Source organism: Lemur catta, chromosome 24 (genome assembly GCF_020740605.2).
Source record: "Lemur catta isolate mLemCat1 chromosome 24, mLemCat1.pri, whole genome shotgun sequence".
Taxonomy (NCBI): domain Eukaryota; kingdom Metazoa; phylum Chordata; class Mammalia; order Primates; family Lemuridae; genus Lemur; species Lemur catta.
Window position 1 is genome coordinate 6,425,875 of NC_059151.1, and position 19,221 is coordinate 6,445,095.

Sequence of the window (19,221 nt, forward strand, 5' to 3'; positions counted from 1 at the left end):
GTGTGGATAACATAAATAAAATATGAAAAGTACATAGGCCCAAGAAAGGACTTGTAAATAGCTTAAGTTTATTAATGATGTTCAAGAGCAAATATTACAGTATAAAGAAAACCATTATAATATTTTCTTTTATGCATAATAGCAAACTTTATGTGAATAGCAAACTTCTAATCTTTTTAAAATTAAAAAACGTCAAAACTGCCTCCAAGTACTCTTGTGATGAAACCCTTTTAAATAATAAATGCACAAAATAGTGATTATAAGAAACAGTCAATTTCAGGTTATTAATTTAAATAGAACATTATCATTGAAAATGACCTGACATAAAGTCGAGGGAGACCTGGATTCTGGGCTTTGTCTGTCATTTCCTAGATAGTGTCTCTGAGAAATGTAGATTCCAGAAGGATTAGACTCTACTAAATCCTTTCCAGGCAGATTGTAGGAGGTGCAGCCAATGCTCTGTTTATATCCCCTCATATTCTTTTACATTTTCTTTTTATTTCTCTTTCAGGTTTTTATTTAATAGCCAGCTCTATTTAGAGAGCACTTTTCCATTCTTTTTTTTCTTTTTTCTTCTTTTATTTCAGAGTATTACAGGGGTACAGACACTATGGTTACATAAATTGCTTTTGCGTTGCCCAAGTCAGAGCTACAAGCATGCCCATTCCCCAGACAGCATGTGCTGCACCCATTAGGTGTGAGTTTACCCATCCCCTCCTCCCCTCTCCCACCTGCCCAACACCCAGTGAATGCTATTTCCATATATGTGCTTAAGTTTTGATCGATTACTACCAATTTAATGGTGAGTGAAAATGGCGTTTGTTTTTCCATTCTTGCGATACTTCACTTAGAAGAATGGGCTCCAGCCCCATCCAGGATAATACAAGAGGTATTACTTCACCATTTTTTTTTATAGCCAAGTAATACTCCATGTGTGTGTGTGTGTGTGTATATATATGTATATATATACCACATTTTATTAATCCACTCATGGATTGATGGGCACTTGGGTTGTTTCCACATCTTTGCCATTGTGAATTGTGCTGCTATAAACATTCAAGTGCACATGTCTTTTTTAAAGGATGTCTTTTTTTCCTTTCAGTAGATGCACACTAGTAAGATTGCTGGATCAAATGGTAGTTCTACTTTTAGTTCTTTGAGGTATTTTCGAATTACTTTCCATAGCGATTGTACTAGTTTATAGTCCCACCAGCAGTGGATGAGTGTTACTATCTCTCCACATCCACACCAACATTTTTGTTTTTGGACTTTTTGATAAAAGCCATTCTCACTGGAGTTAAATGATATCTTGTTGTGGCTTTGATTTGCATTTCCCTGATGATTAGAGATGTTGAGCAATTTTTTATATGTTCGTTGGCCATTAGTCTATCTTCTTTTGAAAAGTTTCTGTTCATGTCCTTTGCCTACTTTAATGGGGTTCTAGATAAAAGGGATATTAATAAATAGCAAATCAAACATATTTATACGATTTCAATGTTAAGTAAACTCAAAGATTAATTTTATTTTGTGTTTTTATTTACTTTTTAATTTAAAATAATATTTTTAAAATAAAATGCTATGCGTGTAGTAATGGTATTCATAATACATATATATATATATAGAGAGAGAGAGTCTTTAAAAGTTATTTACAAAGCTTTAAAAGTACTTATTTATGGAAGTAGATGTGTCGCTTAACAACACAAGAAATTACTTTCATAAAGACTAATTGTGGATTTAATCAAATCAGCTAAATGATAATATTGATTCTTCTTAAGACTAGAATATTTCTGAGGAAATGGATTCCTTTGATGTATGCCAATATGTCAAAATACTTTTTTTTCCCCACTGGCAAATGAAATAAGAAGAAAAATCAGCACAACTACTAAACCTGGTATTTATTTTTTTCTATTTCACCAATTATATCCCTCGAATTCAACCTAAGAGTGAGGCTTTCATTTGTCTGGGCAAAAAAAAGTGTACAGTTAACAATTCATTCACTCTTATTTTGCAAGATATTTTTCTTTTACTGATCGATAATTTCAAATATTGCTTTAAAGTTTTACTGTTTTACATGTATCATTTTGACAGTTCCTTAAAGAAGTTAATTGCTGCCTAAAAATGTAATAGCAACAAGATCTATACTAGAGAGTGGTCTACACCACTACACTGGCCTCATTCCTGCTGTAATGGCAAAGTGTAGTGGCAAACTATATTTTCCCTACCATCTTCATTTTATTCCATGTAACTTCGTTTATTAATGTACATCACCTAGCAAACTGAAATGAAAATTTACTTGTTTCTTTTATTAAACATCGTAGTCGTAGATCTTAAATAAAATCATCTAAAAATGTATTTCATTATTGGCCTTGTAAAACCTGAAGCTGGAAACTGATACATAGGAGTAGAGGTTTGTTTGTTTGTTTAGGCTAATTTTATTATTGTTTTTCTTAAGTTAAGGAGCACATATATGATAATGTATACTACTTCTGAAATGCATCAATTACTTTATCTTCCATACTACAAAAGAAACACATTTGAATACATGTCTTTTGTTCTCACTACTTTCCATTGTGTTACTAACACCTTGAATATGACTTCTGGTTGCACGAATAAACTTTTTATTTAATTAATTTATCATCATGTATAATATTAATTTTAAATATTTGATTATTTATATTAATAATGCACTTCAGAGAGCATTTATTTTATTCAGTTCATTGTATATTTTTTGGAACAATAGTAGTCCTCAGCAGTCTAGTTCTTTTGGCCTGTGAGCTCATATTACCTATAGAATATTGGCTTTTTGGTCTTGCAGAAGGACCAAAGGCCAGACCATAGTCTTTGTCAGTCTGGGTAGTTCAAGGTGTGTGTATGTGTGAGGTAGGGCGCAGAGCATAGGCTTTCTGATAGAAAGTCCTGCAAACCACCAACCAGAGGTATCACTTGATTTTACAACAACCAAACAAGAAACATCTGCTCAAGATTTCAGCACTAATTCCTTTGGAAGTAGAGCATAAGGGGAGGGAAGTTTTGCAAGATTGTAGCCCATAAACTCCAGGGGTTAGATTTGAAAAGTACAGGACTGAATGCCCAAAGCATGTCAGCCCCCACTTGCTTTCACCCCACCCAACAAAACTCGTGCCCACGTAGATGCCCACAACTGTGGTTTGAGGAAAAGGGGACAGACAAGGACAGTCCAAAGGCAAGGAGGTTGGGGCGGGGATGGGAAGAGCTAAGGCAGAATTTGTCCTTCTGATTGCTTTTCTTGCTTCTCTTTGCCCTAAGCTGTGGCCCCTCACTCCCCACACAGAGAAGTTTAAAATCAACTTCTTACTGTTTTTGTTGTTGTTGTTAGATTTTGGATTCTCTCTTTCTCTTCTTATTGTGCCCTCAGCACCATTTTTAGAGGTAGTAACCAGCAACTCATGCAAGTTGGATTATCTTGTCAGATTATCTTGAAGAAGATATTATCTTATCTATATACAAGATGTATTATTTAGGTAAATAATTTCTATTCAGTGGTTTATAATTCTTCCTAATGGTTTCCTCTTTTAAATTGTTGGCATTTTTTTCATTTTCTATTATTTTATGTATACTGACTTTATATCTAGATAATATTGTTGTAGTGTTGAAAACCTGTTTGTTTTACAGTGAAAAAATTCTCCACCTAAAATGAAAATAGATGTTCTGAAACAGGACCTTATAAATATTCTTTGAAAGGACACTTCATGAAGTGTGAAAATGCCAAGCACCAGCTAATAAATCTTTGTGAAAATTTCTATTTGTATGTAATTTTTAGGTAATTCACAAATTTGAAACATGGAATAACTAAATAACATGTGGTGAGACTTCTGAAATCTCATCCAAAATTGTGTTCTTTCATGAATACAATTGAATACTGCCAAATATTACTTCTTTTATAGCTTAAGTAGTCTCCATGCAGTGTTTTAATGGATTAAGCTACCCCATCACATTTTTTTAAACTATAGCAATACCCCAATCAAAGGAAAACATTGATATTAATACATGTTTGAATACTATGCACATACGTGAAAGCATTGACATGAGCACATGGCCTTATATTGGAACTGCCAAAACAACAAATATTATAAGACAACTAATACTTGCTTAAATTTCAGTTCATTTTGTTGATTACCCTTTGTCCCCCAAACAACTCGTCTGTCTCAAGAAACACTGACTCTCTAATAGCTCCCTCCCTCTCTGTCTCCTCCACTCTGCCTCCCCTTTTCCATTCAACCTTCTCAGCCTGCTTCTCCTATTTGTGTTTTGCCTTTTCCTTCCACTATTTCTTTCCTCCCTCTTGTCCACACTTTATCTTCTTCCTTCATTATCAAGTAGTAATGGTACCATTTCTCATGCTTGCAAGTACCAAGGATGGTTCTGTCCATCATTCATTAGATGCTTTCCATGTGCTAAACATTGTTGTGCTCTGTTTTTTACCATATGAGAAATTATAGTTCATAGTGTTTGGGATTCAGTAGGAAGTTCAATTCAATTGGTGTGTGGTTTGATTAAAATTACGCTCTGACAGCTTTGAAATTAGATTAAAATTAGTAGACTAATTAATTTAGACTAATAAAGATAAATTCTAAAAACTCTGGAATTGTGTGTATACACTTTTGATAAAATGCATGTCCTTTCTTTCTATGTATCTCTGTCCCTAGTTTTATTTAAAAATGGAGAAAAATTATGATACTTTAGGTATTAGTATTTCAAATAGAGTTGAAAATGAAATAACACTAAAATTAAATTAAATTGTTTATACATTTCTTTAATAGAATTGTTACTTTTAAAAATATCCTGGCTGTAGTTTTTCCTTTGCATTAGAACAGCAACCAAAAACATGATACTTCATAATAAACTCAGTAGATGTTATCATATACAACAGTGATATTTAGGAGTGCCTGAAAATTAGTTAATAATATAAGCAAATCTAAAATTCCCTTTAAGTAGGCAGATATTTCCCTCAGTGTTAGGCTGTCAAAGATAAATTCATTATAATGAAATTCTGTATTAAAATTGTTTTATAATAGATTGAAAATATTAGACTGAGCCCAAACTAGGTTGTTCTATCTAAGAATAAATGGGAGTCACAAGATTTGCTTTGCTCAGCTCTTTCAAAGAGAATAAAAATACAGAAAACCATTTGCATTGTAATTGCAGGAATCAAACGAGTTTTACTTTATAGATTCAAAATGAAGTGAAATGTATAAAATCATTTACATTTTAAGTAACAAGAATCAAGATCCTGAGCCAAGTGAAGAAGAAAGGAGAGGAAACATAGTTTAGGCTTCGAGTGAAATATAATAAAAAACAAAGACACTTTAGAGAGTTTATCAGATTCCTTAAACAGAAACTAACAATTTTTATCTGGGGTTTACAGTTTCCTGGGGAGTGGTACACAAATTGCCAGTGACCAGAACGTGAAAAACTGAATGAGTAATGCTGAAGAATTTTAAACATATCTTGAATTTGTAAGGAACCAGTGAAGGGTGATCTGATTCTATTTTAGAAAGACAAGTTTAGCTGCAATGCGATGCATATATTAAGTGAAATAAAACCGGAGGCGAGAGTACTGATAAAAGTTATTTCAGTGATTCTGGAGAAAAAGTACGAGTCTGGAGTAAACACTGGCAGTTAAAATAGAGGAGAAGGGACAGATCTAAAAGTTATGTAAGAATTCTTTGGACTTGTGATGAACGTGGGAAGCCAAGCATACAGGATGACACGTAGGGTCTGTATTAGAACAGTCTGTGACAACAGTGCCTTTCACTGGTGCAGGGACTCTAAAAGAAGAAAAAATATTAAAAGATGACAAGTTTTGCTTAGAATACGCTGCAATTGTAACGCATGACACACCTCTGCTATTTCTGTGATCTGCATGAGCGTAAACTTGACTGTTGCTTCTTCTCAAACTTTACTAACTTTGACTCAAGTACTGCAGAAAAGATTGACTTATTTTTCTTATTCCTTGTACCACAATTGCCAGAAATATTTCCTAATCCAATTGGGAAAAGAGTCCACTCACTGAAAACCAGTGAGCCATGACGGTGTGATTATACTGTACTGCCTGGCAGCTCCGGCAGGAGTCTTCTGGCTTAAGTGGAGAAAAGGTGACGTTCCCAGGAAAGCATGTATGTGTCAGGAGATCAATAGGACAGTTGGGCAGAAAAGGAGCTTGCATGCAACCGTCTGAAAAATGAGCACATTCATGTAAAGATTCGTTGTGTTCTTAGCCCAGTTACTAGCAGTATTTGTAACGTTCAGCCACCTAACGGTCTCATATAACTCGTATCACCACATACCTGCTTGGATGTGTTACAGTTATTTTACCTTTTAATGTGCCCAGTATCTCCCATTCATCCTGATTCTCAATCATCCTGCTTCTTGATCTCCCACTCACTCCTGTCTCCCATTGATCCTCCTCCTCCTGCGGTGTTTGCCGTATCAGAAATGCCACCACCAGCCTCCAGTTGCCCAGAAGAGAAACTTGGGAGTTGTTTTTGACTTTTCCTTTTGCCTTACCCATACAATTAATGACTGATTTTTAAATCTAGCTCTTCATTTGAGTCTGGAAAATAGATAGAACTCTATCCCCCTTGTCAAAAGCATTTCTTCTAAACTTTTATTAGCCTCCAAATTCTGTTCTTCTCATATCTTCCCTACCTCCATTTTTGTCTCCATCAGTAACCAGAATGATTTAGCCTGTAAAGCCCATCCTGACCATCACATATAAAAGGCATCTTTATCTCTTTCTCTCTCCTAGTTTCCTATTATATCGCTTATCAAAATTTGTGATCTTATATCTATTGATATTTTTTCGTATTAGAAGCCTGTCTCCCCTATGAAGTAGAAGCAATGAAACAGTGAGGACCATATCCTTTTTTGTATCACTCTCTTTGTAATGAGATGAGAGCACTGTGTGTAGCCCTCTATACATCCCACTCTCTTTTGCACAGAGGCTGCGCCTCTCCTGCTAGCTGCATAGTGGAGTTGTGTCCTGCTCAGGAGTTGGACTCTAAAAAGGCTCCTTGTGAACAATTAGCCAAAATTGTCATAGGAATAGCCTTTGCAAAATAACACATTACTTATTTTAAAAAATAAAATTTTATTGTAGTTCTAATTATACCAAGAGAAACAGTGAACACAGTTTAATTTGCACAGTTAAAGGTACTATAATTACTGGTGGATGAATCAGTAAATTGTAGATACTCATTAAATATTTGTTGGAATCAAGTCTAGCTTCAACTGTCTTTGCCTACCATTTCTGTTTAAAAGATAAATAAATAAACATCCAAAGCAGCTGAGTAATTCCTCTAGTCACATACAATCCCTTCAGGTGCTCTGCTTTGTTAGATTTTGCTATTCAGACAATATATATATGGGGTTTTATTTTATTTTGTATCTTCACTTATGGGTGTGCTGAAGGGAAATTCAAGGATAATGCATTTCATGGCATTGGGAATATCTTGAGTTTGTCACTCAAGTTTGGTCTTTGTATACAGTTTGTCTGGTGACGTTTGATTTACGGCATCCATCGTTTTCTAGCCGATTGTCAACCTGTAATTTGTGTTGACCCTGCGAGTGTTTCGTGATCTTCTTGTCTCCCTTGTGTTTGTGTTTGTGGAATGCTGTCATCAGCATATTACTGTTAGTGATTGGCTGCCTTGAAGACTTTTGTGTCACTTCATAATTTATTATAAGTATTTTTATATAAATTGGAATTAAATCAATACCATAAAATAAAATTCTCACAATCCCTTGAAACGAATCTTTTCTTCAAAACAGGCAACTCATTTTTAAACCATAGTGATAAAGTGAGCAGGATATTATATCCTGATCTTCCCCAATAAAAATTTCAAGCAAGAAAAATCTGGAGGAATTTTTGCTGTATTTTCAAGATGTCAATCTCAATATTGCAGGCAGGTTGCTGTTTTTAGTGATACGGGGGTTTTTATATATGAACCATTCTGAAGGTTGAATTAAGGATTTATGGCTGTTGTGTTAGTTAATGCTATTTTAACTCTCCTAGATCTTCCCAATACCTATGTTGAAACCCCATTATTCCGGATTTATTCTGTGTGTGTATATATGTATGTGCGTATATGTGTATGTGTGTCTTCAGGTTTAAAAAAGGACAACAAAGAACATCTTTCTTTGTCCTCCTGAATTAAGAACTAATTGCAAAATAGAAGATGCAGAGAAATTGAACTCTCATACAATGCTGTTCAAACTTGGATTTGAATGCATTCATATGAGCTTCCAGTACATTCTTCTCTGAACTGACCTATTGGAGTTGCTGACACAAAGGGAAAATTGCAGGTCTCTCCTGCAGAGCAAGAGCCTGTAAGCTTATGCCTAGACCAGCTGAGGTTTCTTCCTGTGTACAACAGTCATGCCAATAAGAACTGGAGCATATTTCTTTATGCCAAGGTCTCCTGCCAGTTTGTAGATGAAGAGGAGTGAGTGAGAGACAGAAAAAGAAACCATAAGAGTACTTCTAGCAGAAGTCCCCTCATGCAATGTGGGCCAGCAGAATGGAGAGCCGCCCAACAACTAGAATGTGTGTGTTTAGACCGGGATTCTGCTAGTGAGGGAATGTTTGGAACTTGATGTATCAAAAAATTCTCTGGACTTATTTTCTCTAGAAGAAACATCGACGTTAATTATTTTCTCTAATTGCTTCCATTGGATGAATCATCTCATGAATTTCTCACTTGCAGTATAAAATTCAGGCATGAGTGACAATGGCATACATGAGGTTTTCTTGAAAAAAAGAAATCCTAATCTGCACATGAAAATAACGTTTCTCGCTTTATGATACAGCATCAGTTTCTCAGACATATGTTTGATTTTTTTCCTGTTCATTAATATCCTCACATTTCTGTCCATACCGCCTTTCTTCTCCCTTTATCTTAAAGCATTTTTTGCAGGATAGAATTACTAGGAAAACCTCTTAGTTCATATTTCATTTCCAATCTGTCCCTACTTAAATTTATATACCATATAAATGCCAGAAATTTTGATAGACTTGTCATGCCGTCAATATTAACTTCCATATAGCAAATGTTTCTGCAGAATGTCAAGTTCACAAGCTGGTCTCCAGTGCCACTCAAACCTTATACATATTCTCTCATTCACCTACTTCCTCATTTATTATGAAAAGTATTGAGCACCTATAATGTGCCAAGAACTACATAAGGCAATGTCGAGTCAATGTGGCTCAAGATAGACATGGTCCTTGCTGTAAGGATCTTAAATGCTAATGCAGAAGCAGACCAAATATAGGCAGACAAATAAAAGAAATGTCAGTTGAAATGAAAGACATTTATTAAAAAAGAGATTAAGACAGAATTACCTAGAGAAGGATACCTCTAACACAGTAACACTTAATATGCACAGGATTCCAGATGGAGGGAATAGTATATTAAAAGTTCCTCACGTGGTAAAAGTCTTTATCCATTCAAGCAACTGAAAGAAGATGAGGAGAGTAATGTTTGCAACTGAAAGAGGGATATGGTATGAAGTTATTAGCACATAGACAAGGCCCATGTGAGGTTGGGGCTGTACCTCATAGAAAAAGGTTTAATTTTTATTGTAGAGACCAGAACTGTGCAATAGAAGTATAAAACAAGCAACAAGTGGTAGATATTTGTGTAAGCTAATATTTTAAATTCATTTTATTTAGCTTAATATATCCAAAATAGTATGATTTTAAGATGCAAAAATTATTAGTGAGATATTTTCTTAATGAGATTTTTTTTGTACTAATTCTTCAAAATCCAGTGTACATGACACTTAGAACAGATCTTAGTTTGGACTAACCACATTTCCAGCACATGTGGCTAGTGACTCCCATATGGAAGGGGAAACTATTGAAGGTTTTAAGCAGGAGAGTGATAGGATCCAAATTCATTTTTATGTTACTTTGCTGTTATTTATATACTAGAAAATATGGAGTAGAAAATGCATGGATGAAGACAGGAAAACCAGTCTGGAGGCTATATTATTAATAGTTTCCTGTGGCTGCTGTAACTAAGTACCTCAAACTGGCTGACTTAAAACAGCAGCAATATATTCTCTCATAGTTCTGGAGCCTAGAAGTCTGAAATCTAGGTACCTAATCGGTGGGAACATGCTCCCTCTTGAGGACTCTAGAGAAGGATCCTGCCTGGCCTCTTCTAGCTTCTGGCGGTTGCTGGCAATTCTTGAAGTTACTTGGCTTGTAGATGCATCATTCTAAGCTCTGCTGCTGTTTGCACATGGCCTTCTCTCCTGGGTATCTGTGTAGTTGTGCCCAATACCCGTCTTCTTATAAGGACAGCAGTCATGCTGGATTTACAGCCCATCCTAATCCAGTATAATCTCATTTTATGAATAATTTGATTATGTCTGAAAAGACCCTATTTTCTAATAGTGTCATATTTACAAGCTCCAGGTAGGCATGAATTGGGGGCTAGGGGGAGGTACGCTATTCAGTCAGGACAGAGGCTACTGGAGTAACAGGTGGTGGTCGTGTGCACACCCAGCACACACCTATGCTCTTAACGCCCCTGCTCACTCCTAGGTAGTGGACTGGGGTAGTGGCTGTGCCCGTGGATATGAAATGAGGAAGTCATTGTGAAATCAATTTTAGAGATGTAATTAACTGATATCTCTAAAGTGAGAGGGCAAAGCCAACACAATCTGGGGGATATTTTTTTTATCACAACTTCCCTCAGGCCCTTCCTGATCAGTCACTGAAGGCCCAGTGTTTTTACCCTGGAAACTGATGTCCCTGGCTTCTAGAGGATCTAACTCAAAGACATCACTTTTATGTCCTTCTTCATGAGTACTTTCATTATTAGCTCTACCTTACTGATAAGAGCATTAAACTACACAAAATGGATTAGCCTGTCATAAGCACTAAAGAAATCAAATACATATTTAAGTCACCGTTAGTGAAACTTTGCTTTCATTTATATATAGTGCAATGTGCCCTTTGAAAAAAAATCTAGGAACTAGAATGGTAATGTTAGAATTGAAATAGAAACCCTAAGTTGATCCTCATTAAAAACAAAAACAAAACAAAATTCCATATGCTTTTCATATAGAATATAGCATAAAGTTATCTGGGTAAAAGTGTCCCTAGTGATTGCAGTCTCTAAAGATAATAACCTTTCCCATTCACAGTGTTGAGCAATCTATTTCTTTCTTAAATGGAATGGCCAAAACTCTTCATAAATCTAGTTATATTTTTAGTTTGTACAATCTCTGTTAGGTACTCCATTCCATAACTTTAAAATATGCAGTGTAATGATTTAAATCTTCTTAAATTCTTGTAAAAATCACCTGCAATCTGCTCTCAATGTGGTGAGGGAGGCTGGAGGATGTCAGGGAGTTTTGTGGTTCAGGTATTGAATACTTGGATGATAATAAATGTGTTATCCAGATGTTTATTGATTTACAGAAATTTCCTCTTTCTGTTTGTCTTTACACCTTTGACCCATTTTTTAAACATATAAGTCTAAAATAAATCCTCTATTCTTGTGTCCTTTCTGCAAATTTTTAAAACCTCACATTGCTTTTCCTGAGTTGTAGTGAACAAAAAACTGAAAGAATCTCAGTAGTAACAGGCCAGCTATTGATACTAAAACTGGTGAGTCCCAGGCCAAGAATATGAATAGGGGCTATGCTATTTTAAGTAGACTTTGTGTTCTTTTTACACTTAAAAAAAATCATTTCTACTGAATTAATTTCTAATGAATTTTGACTCTTTTTCAAACTTTGTTTTGCAAATTCTGGATAACAACACAAATATTTATTTTTTCCTTCAGCCTCAAGGTACATATTCAATAACAATATGTAATCACTATATATTTCCTGTACCATCATCTGTTAATTTTATTAATATATGTACATTTCCTTTTATCATAAATTCTAAAGCAAACTACTGCAAATAGTCCCTCATGTTCTATTTTTTGAAAGTTCATATCCTTTTCATCTTGTTGATGAAATTTCACCAAGATACATTGGCTATATTTCTTGAGATTATTATTTTTATTTCAGCTTGATTTACTGCACGTAGTTTTATACGCATAATTTCTTTAATAGCTGGAATAAAAGATAACAGAAATTAGTATCTAAGGTAAAAATGAATCATGTAGATTAATAAACTGCCAGAATTTTATATATTGTTTGTGAGTGGTTTGTTAATCACAGAGTATCTAATGATACATAAATACAAGTATGTTCTAAGATAAGTATAAATAATTGTCAATTCCTTAACTTCCCTAGGCACTTGAGGCTTCATTTTAAAAACCTTTTGTATTGGCTTTGTCGTGGCTTTATCTTGTCTTTCATTTTTACCACATTTCCTCCCTTCAGTGCTTCCTCAGTGGCATGGACTTCCATGTGCACACATGCAAATGCAAAAACGTGCACATATTAGTGGTACTTATTATATCTTTTATGTTCAGACATTCAAGAGATATGTATTTTTGAGTAATGAAATTTAAAAATCATAAAAGAAATTAGGAACTTCCCTTTTTACATAGCCAGCATATATTGTGGAGTCAGATTCTACAAATGTCCAATGTGTGAAACATTAATAGTATGAAAAGTGTTTCTTTTCTGTATTCCAATAAGCCAAACTAAATTATGCTTACCTAAATTATGTGTATACTTTGTTAACATCTCAGATAATCTTGCAAATCTCAGGCAGCACTGAAGGAAAGAGGAATAAGGAGGGCAGGGAAAGCGAGAAGAGAGGAAGGCAGTGGGAAAGAGGGGAGGTGAGGATGGAAGAGTTTTGTGTAACAGGATTTCTTGGGAGTGAGGTTCTTGATAACCACTGTCAATCCTGGGAAAAGAGCGATTAAATCACAGTTTTTATCATTCGGGTATTTTATTAAGCATGCAAAAGGAAAGAAAATGAAAGGAATTCTCCTCCACAGCAAGTTTAGTGGAAAAGGAAGTCTAGTGAAATTCTTTGGAAACTTTCTTAAGTTACTTAAACTTCCTAAACTTACATTGTTCACATTTAAAATGGGTGGTAATCATAATAAAAATCCAAAGATGAGATGAGGTCATGCGAGTACAGTACTCTTGGCTGTGCCAGGCACACAGTAAACACATTACATAATGATTAAGCTCAAGATCTCATTTTAAGTGAAACATTTAGGATTGAGAAGGGGGCACCCCAGCCAGAGCCCAGTCAAATTAGTTGACTGAGAATTAATAATTTTGCATTTGAAATATGAATCCCATAGTTCATTCATGTATTAACTCCTTAGTTATCACAGATTTGGATTAGTGTCAATCCCTTAAAGTACAGATTCCTAAGAGTATAGGGGTGCCTGAAGAGAATTAAGAAGTATAAAAACATTAAAATAAACTAAATATTAATAGAATCTACTGGGTGATATCACCTATTGAAAGTATTTTTTATTTTAAATATAAATGCTTTGAAACTAGATCAGCAAAATCATATAATTTTAGTTATCAAAAAAGAACTAACAGAAAACAGCATAAGCGTTCGATTCGGTCTTGGATTTAAGGAAATCATGTCTCTAACATTCAACTCTGGTTCTGACTCAGTGGCTCTTGTACTAGAAGAAATATGCCTAAGGTGGGATAGTTGTTATCTGAAAATTACAGCTCTAAATATTTAAGCAGATTTGAAATGCACCAACAGAGCAAAGTGTATGCACGCAGAGGACTGTGGATTGCACGCTAATCAAATTTTATTTATTAAGTGGAGAAAATGAATGTAGAAGTATATGACTCACCAACAATGTGTATTTTTTTTTTCATTTTGCAGGAAAAAGTCCGGCATTTACAGAAGGCTTTTGCCTCCAGAGTAGATAAGTCCACACAGACTGAACTTCTAAGCTATGATGTAAGTAGCTATGTGAAACCATTTTTATCTTCTTTATTGGTATTCAGACCTCCAACAGCTTATTTACTTCTGCTGTGCTGTGTCCATGCATTGATTTAATAGGATTTAGTGGTGCACCATTCATCTTTTGCTCTTAAACAATCCCCAAATACCTTCCGGAACTAAAAAAGATAATTACAGGCACCAACTAGCATACCAATGTCTTATTAATTTTTTTTTTAAACCAACAACTCTAGTACAGTCTTCTGAATTAGTGAATTTGCAGACATGTGGAAAATACATCTTAGAATACTAGGGCAATTTATTTTTAAGAAAGGCTAATTTATTTATTAACAGTTTAATAAAGTTATTGCATTTGCAATCACCAAGGGCCAAACACATCATTTTTACATGCAGGCACTTAAAAGGAAACACAATTTGTTAAGAAAATTTACAATAACATTTTAGCTCTTGGGTTTCAATGGAGGCAACAGAAAGTAATTTAATTGAACGTTAGTATTTTTTTCTTCATGTGAAATACTTGTTGAGCTGTCAAAATAGAATTGTAAAACATGTTTTAATATAATATTGATTCTAATAACACTGGATGATTTTGGAAAACTTTGATACATACACACACACATACACACATACACCCATTTTTCCTTAATCACAGGTATGAAATTTTCACTTTTCCTAAGTTCATGACTGTAAATTTCCCCTTGATAAAAAAAAAATTATCTTCATCTTGTATCTAACATTTGTAAGAACCTTCTCTTCTAGTTAAAAACATTTGTTAATAATTTTTAGCGCTTTTTTGACAGAATAGAATTGAAATAAATTTAAGTTTTATGAACATGTGTGTTAAAATATATTTTTATGTGCATGTCCTCATTATATTGAATAACATAAATGTGGATGTTACTTTTGCACTGCCTTGCAAACTATATTAATATATTTAATATAAAACTATTCATCTCTATTAAGAAATAAAGTTTTGAATTACAGCACAAATTATTTTCAGGTGTTTATATACATTATTTTTTAACTTAAAAAACCACTAAAAACTATGCATTTTTAAAAAGTTTTTATTATATTTAATATATGTTCTAAGTGCCTAAATATTCTAGATATCAATCTTGAGACTAAAATACTTCTTTAATAACAGCATTATATATTATTTAAATGACGTTAATATTTATTTCTAAAAAGAAATAATTTTTATGAAACTTGAGGATTTACGAAAAGTGCTTTCAGTAGTTATCTCTTTTGTAGGATTTTTTTCCTGTTTAAAATTTTTTTAATACAAAAATATACGTATATCTGTCCCTAGGACTTTGATATACATATATACAAAAATATATGTATATCAGTCTCTAGGATATAAGCAATGTACCTATTTTACAAATAGTAATGTATGTATTTATAAGGCTGCAAGCCTGAGACTTGTTCAATAAGAGTAATAAAACCATACTTCTCATTAAATCTTTTTCCAACATAACATCATACAGCACAGGTACTACAAGTTACCTTAGAAACCATATACTTCAATACCTCAGTTTTCAAATAAGTTATCTGAATTTCAGAAAAGTGTAGTTGCTTTTTCACTGCCACATGATCTTTGTGGAAGTCTAGTCATATTAAAAGTAATGTGCTCTTAAAAACAAGGAAAAGGGAAAACACACATTTGGACTCAAATATTCCATTTTATTCAATTTAAAGAATGATGTTTGGGAGACAGAAATCTAACTTAATGACTGAACATAAATATAAAATTTGAGACTTTTATGTAACATTATCAGTTCTATGTAGTATTATTAGTGACATCTTGGGAGAATTGGTTACTGAGGAGTGAATTGTACCTCTAGGGAAATAACTAAGCTGTGTAGAGTTATTCTAACAAAAGAGCTACTAGCAGCCTCATGTGAATTTGCCTATCTGTGCCTCATAATTTTCTTATTTCTACAAATTTCTTATGTTGATGTTATTTAGTTCTCTAAACATACAAATAAAAATAAAAAATGAAGCCATGCACATTGTTAATCCTCATTAAATCATTGTTCCTGCCTTGTTTTCATATGTGACAGTGATAGTTGAATGCATTTTATTTAGTACTGAGTCCTTACAAGTCAAGTGTTTGTTAGGACTTGGGTAGTTCTTAATACAGAATAATACTCTATTCTAAAGATTTCATGTTTCATATTTCCTGGTGATATATTGTAATCCAAAATCGTCAGTATCAGCAAATTAATTCCTAAAATATGCATATAGAAGTTTATGAAAGTAACTAGATGTAACTATAGTAATAAACTTTAGGGCATTTTGCACGTGAAAGAGTTGGGGGGGATATTTTAAATAAATCAGAAGTAAGTAAAACATTTTAAGTATGAAATACATAATTGTTTGGAAACATATTCATCATGTTACGATTTCTTTCATGATCAGGATATATTTTCTGTATTTTTTAATATTGTAAATATTTTCATAGTTTTATATGCAGTAAGAATTGTTTATTTTTCTTCAATTTATAGTATATTTTGTTTTTTGTTCTTAGGAAATACAGTTTTACATTATTTTGAATTTCATAAGTATGTTATATACACACATTTATCTATTTATAATTTGCAAATAGTGTTTATCAGAGAAAAAGTAAAATCTTTTAGAAATCTTGCACATTATGGATGATTCTTATATTCTGTTGCTTTCTTCCTAAAGCTGTTAATATTAACCACAAATTATTCTCTACAGTTCATTATAGATCATGTTTTCTTGGTATGAACGTCAGAATATATGATACTACAAGTCCCTGTTAATATAATTTCCTTGAAAAGATAACTGTTGCAGCACATTTTGCTTAAGATAGAATCCCCAGAAAACATTAATTATAATAAAATCTATTAAAAATCTACTACAATGAATAAGTTTAAAGGTTTGTACAGCAGACTCCTTCTATCTGGTAACAGATTTGTCAAGAGACTTGAAACTAATGTTAGTGCAATGTGTGCTCTGATTTCTAAGGCACATTGCGAGAATTTTTAAAAATAAATTCAGAGTGTCTCAGCACAGGACTATAAACACAATAGTTATTGTGACGAGGGAGATTGTTAAATAAATGATGGATGTGTCTTAAAGAATCAATGCTAATTTAACCTCTTCCACCTTCCTCTGTCTGCACAGGATTAGTTTATTGAAAGATCAAAGAATAATTTCTTAGGTGTCACCTATGTTATTAAAACAGGCTAGAAGATGAATAGATGTGGTCAAGTAGCAATGTTGCCCATTACAAGATTATATGAAGAGGTAGGGAAGTTTTTTCTAATTATAGCTACTATATAAATAGATGCGTCAATATAGCATATATGCTGTCTATAAATATTTTATAGCTTGAACTACTGCAAAGAGCATTTTGATTAAAATATTTGAGAGTGAATAGCCAAAACGCTGTGAAGATCTTAAATTGTGACAGTGAGAAAATTCAGGTACTTTCATTAATTTGACATCTTTATGGACAGCTTTGTTTTTTGAACTTCTTTTTTATGGTCTCCAGAAGATTGTCTTTTTAAATGTAGTTGATTGACTTTAAAGATGTAAATTTTCCTTTCAAGTAGTGGCTGAAATTGACTCAGAGTAGTCACAGGATTTTTAAATTTCCTACAGAGACAGATGCACTAAAATTTTAAGTAAAGAAGGTTCTTTAATCAGCATGTGTTTTAAACTTATTGAGAAGTATTTATTAGTCTTCAACTTGCAATTTTTTTCATATTTTCTTTAAGAGTTTTGAAGTTATATATTTTATAAACTTCTAAACTATTATTAATTACTGGTAATCTAATATCAGTAGGAGTTTTCATTTGGCTATTTAAAATTAACTGAACTGTATCATCACACATATTTTGTCTCATTCCTGTTTGAATAAGGCATACATCAGTTTGGTCATGGATGCTCATACTACAGTTTGTTTTTCAAATGTTTTAACACACTTTCCAGATTTTGTGATTTGCTTTATAAGTGCAATTTTCTACTTATATGCCAGGAAAATAATAATACTATTTGCATTATGAATACACATCTTGAAAAAACTTTCTCAGTGAAATTATCTCTGTATTTCACATTCTCTGCTATTTTTCTTAGATTTAATTATGGTGGTGTTCCTGGCATAGTTAGTGTGCAGGGAGTTCTAAAAAGTATGAAAATAGTTCATCAGGCCATGTTCACTTAAGAATAAGAATGGTTTGTTTTTACTGTAATTGTTTTGTTAGCTATTAGATAGAGCAGAAAAGTTTTTTGTCCTATGCTAATATATTATGTCAGCCTGTGGTTTAAGCTCAATTCAAATAACTGAGTAACTATCAGACTGTCTCATCCAGCTGCTGATAAACTGTAGTTTCTTAAAGCTTTCTGTTTCAGTTCCATTCATTGTTTCCATCTTTCTTAAATTCAGTATTTCTTTGCATGTGTGAATGTGCCCGACATTTATTCAAAAAAAATTCTTCCCCGTCACATGCTTCATGTATTTATACTAGCATTATCTCAGATATTTCTGTTTATTTTTTACAAATTAAGAAACATGCAGGTTTAAAAACTGAGTTATATACTCTAGGTTTTCTTATGAATTATAATTTTTCATATCACATTAAAGATAACTTCCGGACAAGTTTAAAACATGGGAAACATGGTAAGTCACAGCTTATCCAGTGGCACTGTCCTAAGAACATCACTTTTGAAACTCCATCTATGCGTTCATTCAACAAATGTTATTAATACTAAATGCCCTCTAGGAGCCAGGCTCCATTCTAGGTTCTTGGGATACATCCTTTAACCAAACAAAAATACTCCTGCATAGAGCTTGCAGTTGGTGAGGGCTTACTTAGAATAAACAACAAGCATAATAAATAAGCAAATGGTATAATGAATTAGAAAGTGAAAAGAGCAATGTAAAAAAGAAAAATAGCACAGGGAAAGGATAATTCTAAGGGTATGGGGTAGGGGTCAGGACTATGATCAGAAATTTTAAACAGGGTGAATCTGGGTCAGTCTAAGGTTGAGATGTGGGACCTAAAGGAGGTAGAGGTGAAAATTATGCTCAGTCAAAAATCCTTTTGTGATGTGCTCCTTGAAGACCTCTCAGTCAGTAAGAACAATTTGCTTTGTTTTTGCTGGTGACCTCAATAAGAAGAATCAGCTTAATTTAGAGGTCATGCAGTATGAAAAAATAAATTCTGTGCGATGAAACCTAGAGTCAGACTCATTGCATCAAGAGACTAGAGGAACGCAGTCTACCTGAGAGAAGAGAAGACTTAGGCCTCCTATATCATAGTGACCTACCATACGCACTGAGAAGG

The 19,221-nt window shown here is 33.5% G+C and overlaps 1 protein-coding gene across 1 annotated transcript in view; it reads left to right on the forward strand.

The window, feature by feature from the left end:
• The window catches only part of CCSER1 (coiled-coil serine rich protein 1), a 466,722-nt gene that overhangs the window by 438,808 nt on the left and 8,693 nt on the right, over positions 1-19,221 (forward strand). The window contains exon 9 of the mRNA XM_045536844.1: positions 13,823-13,900. Within this exon, the coding sequence (XP_045392800.1) occupies positions 13,823-13,900 (78 nt within the window). The remainder of the gene's footprint in view (positions 1-13,822; positions 13,901-19,221) is intronic.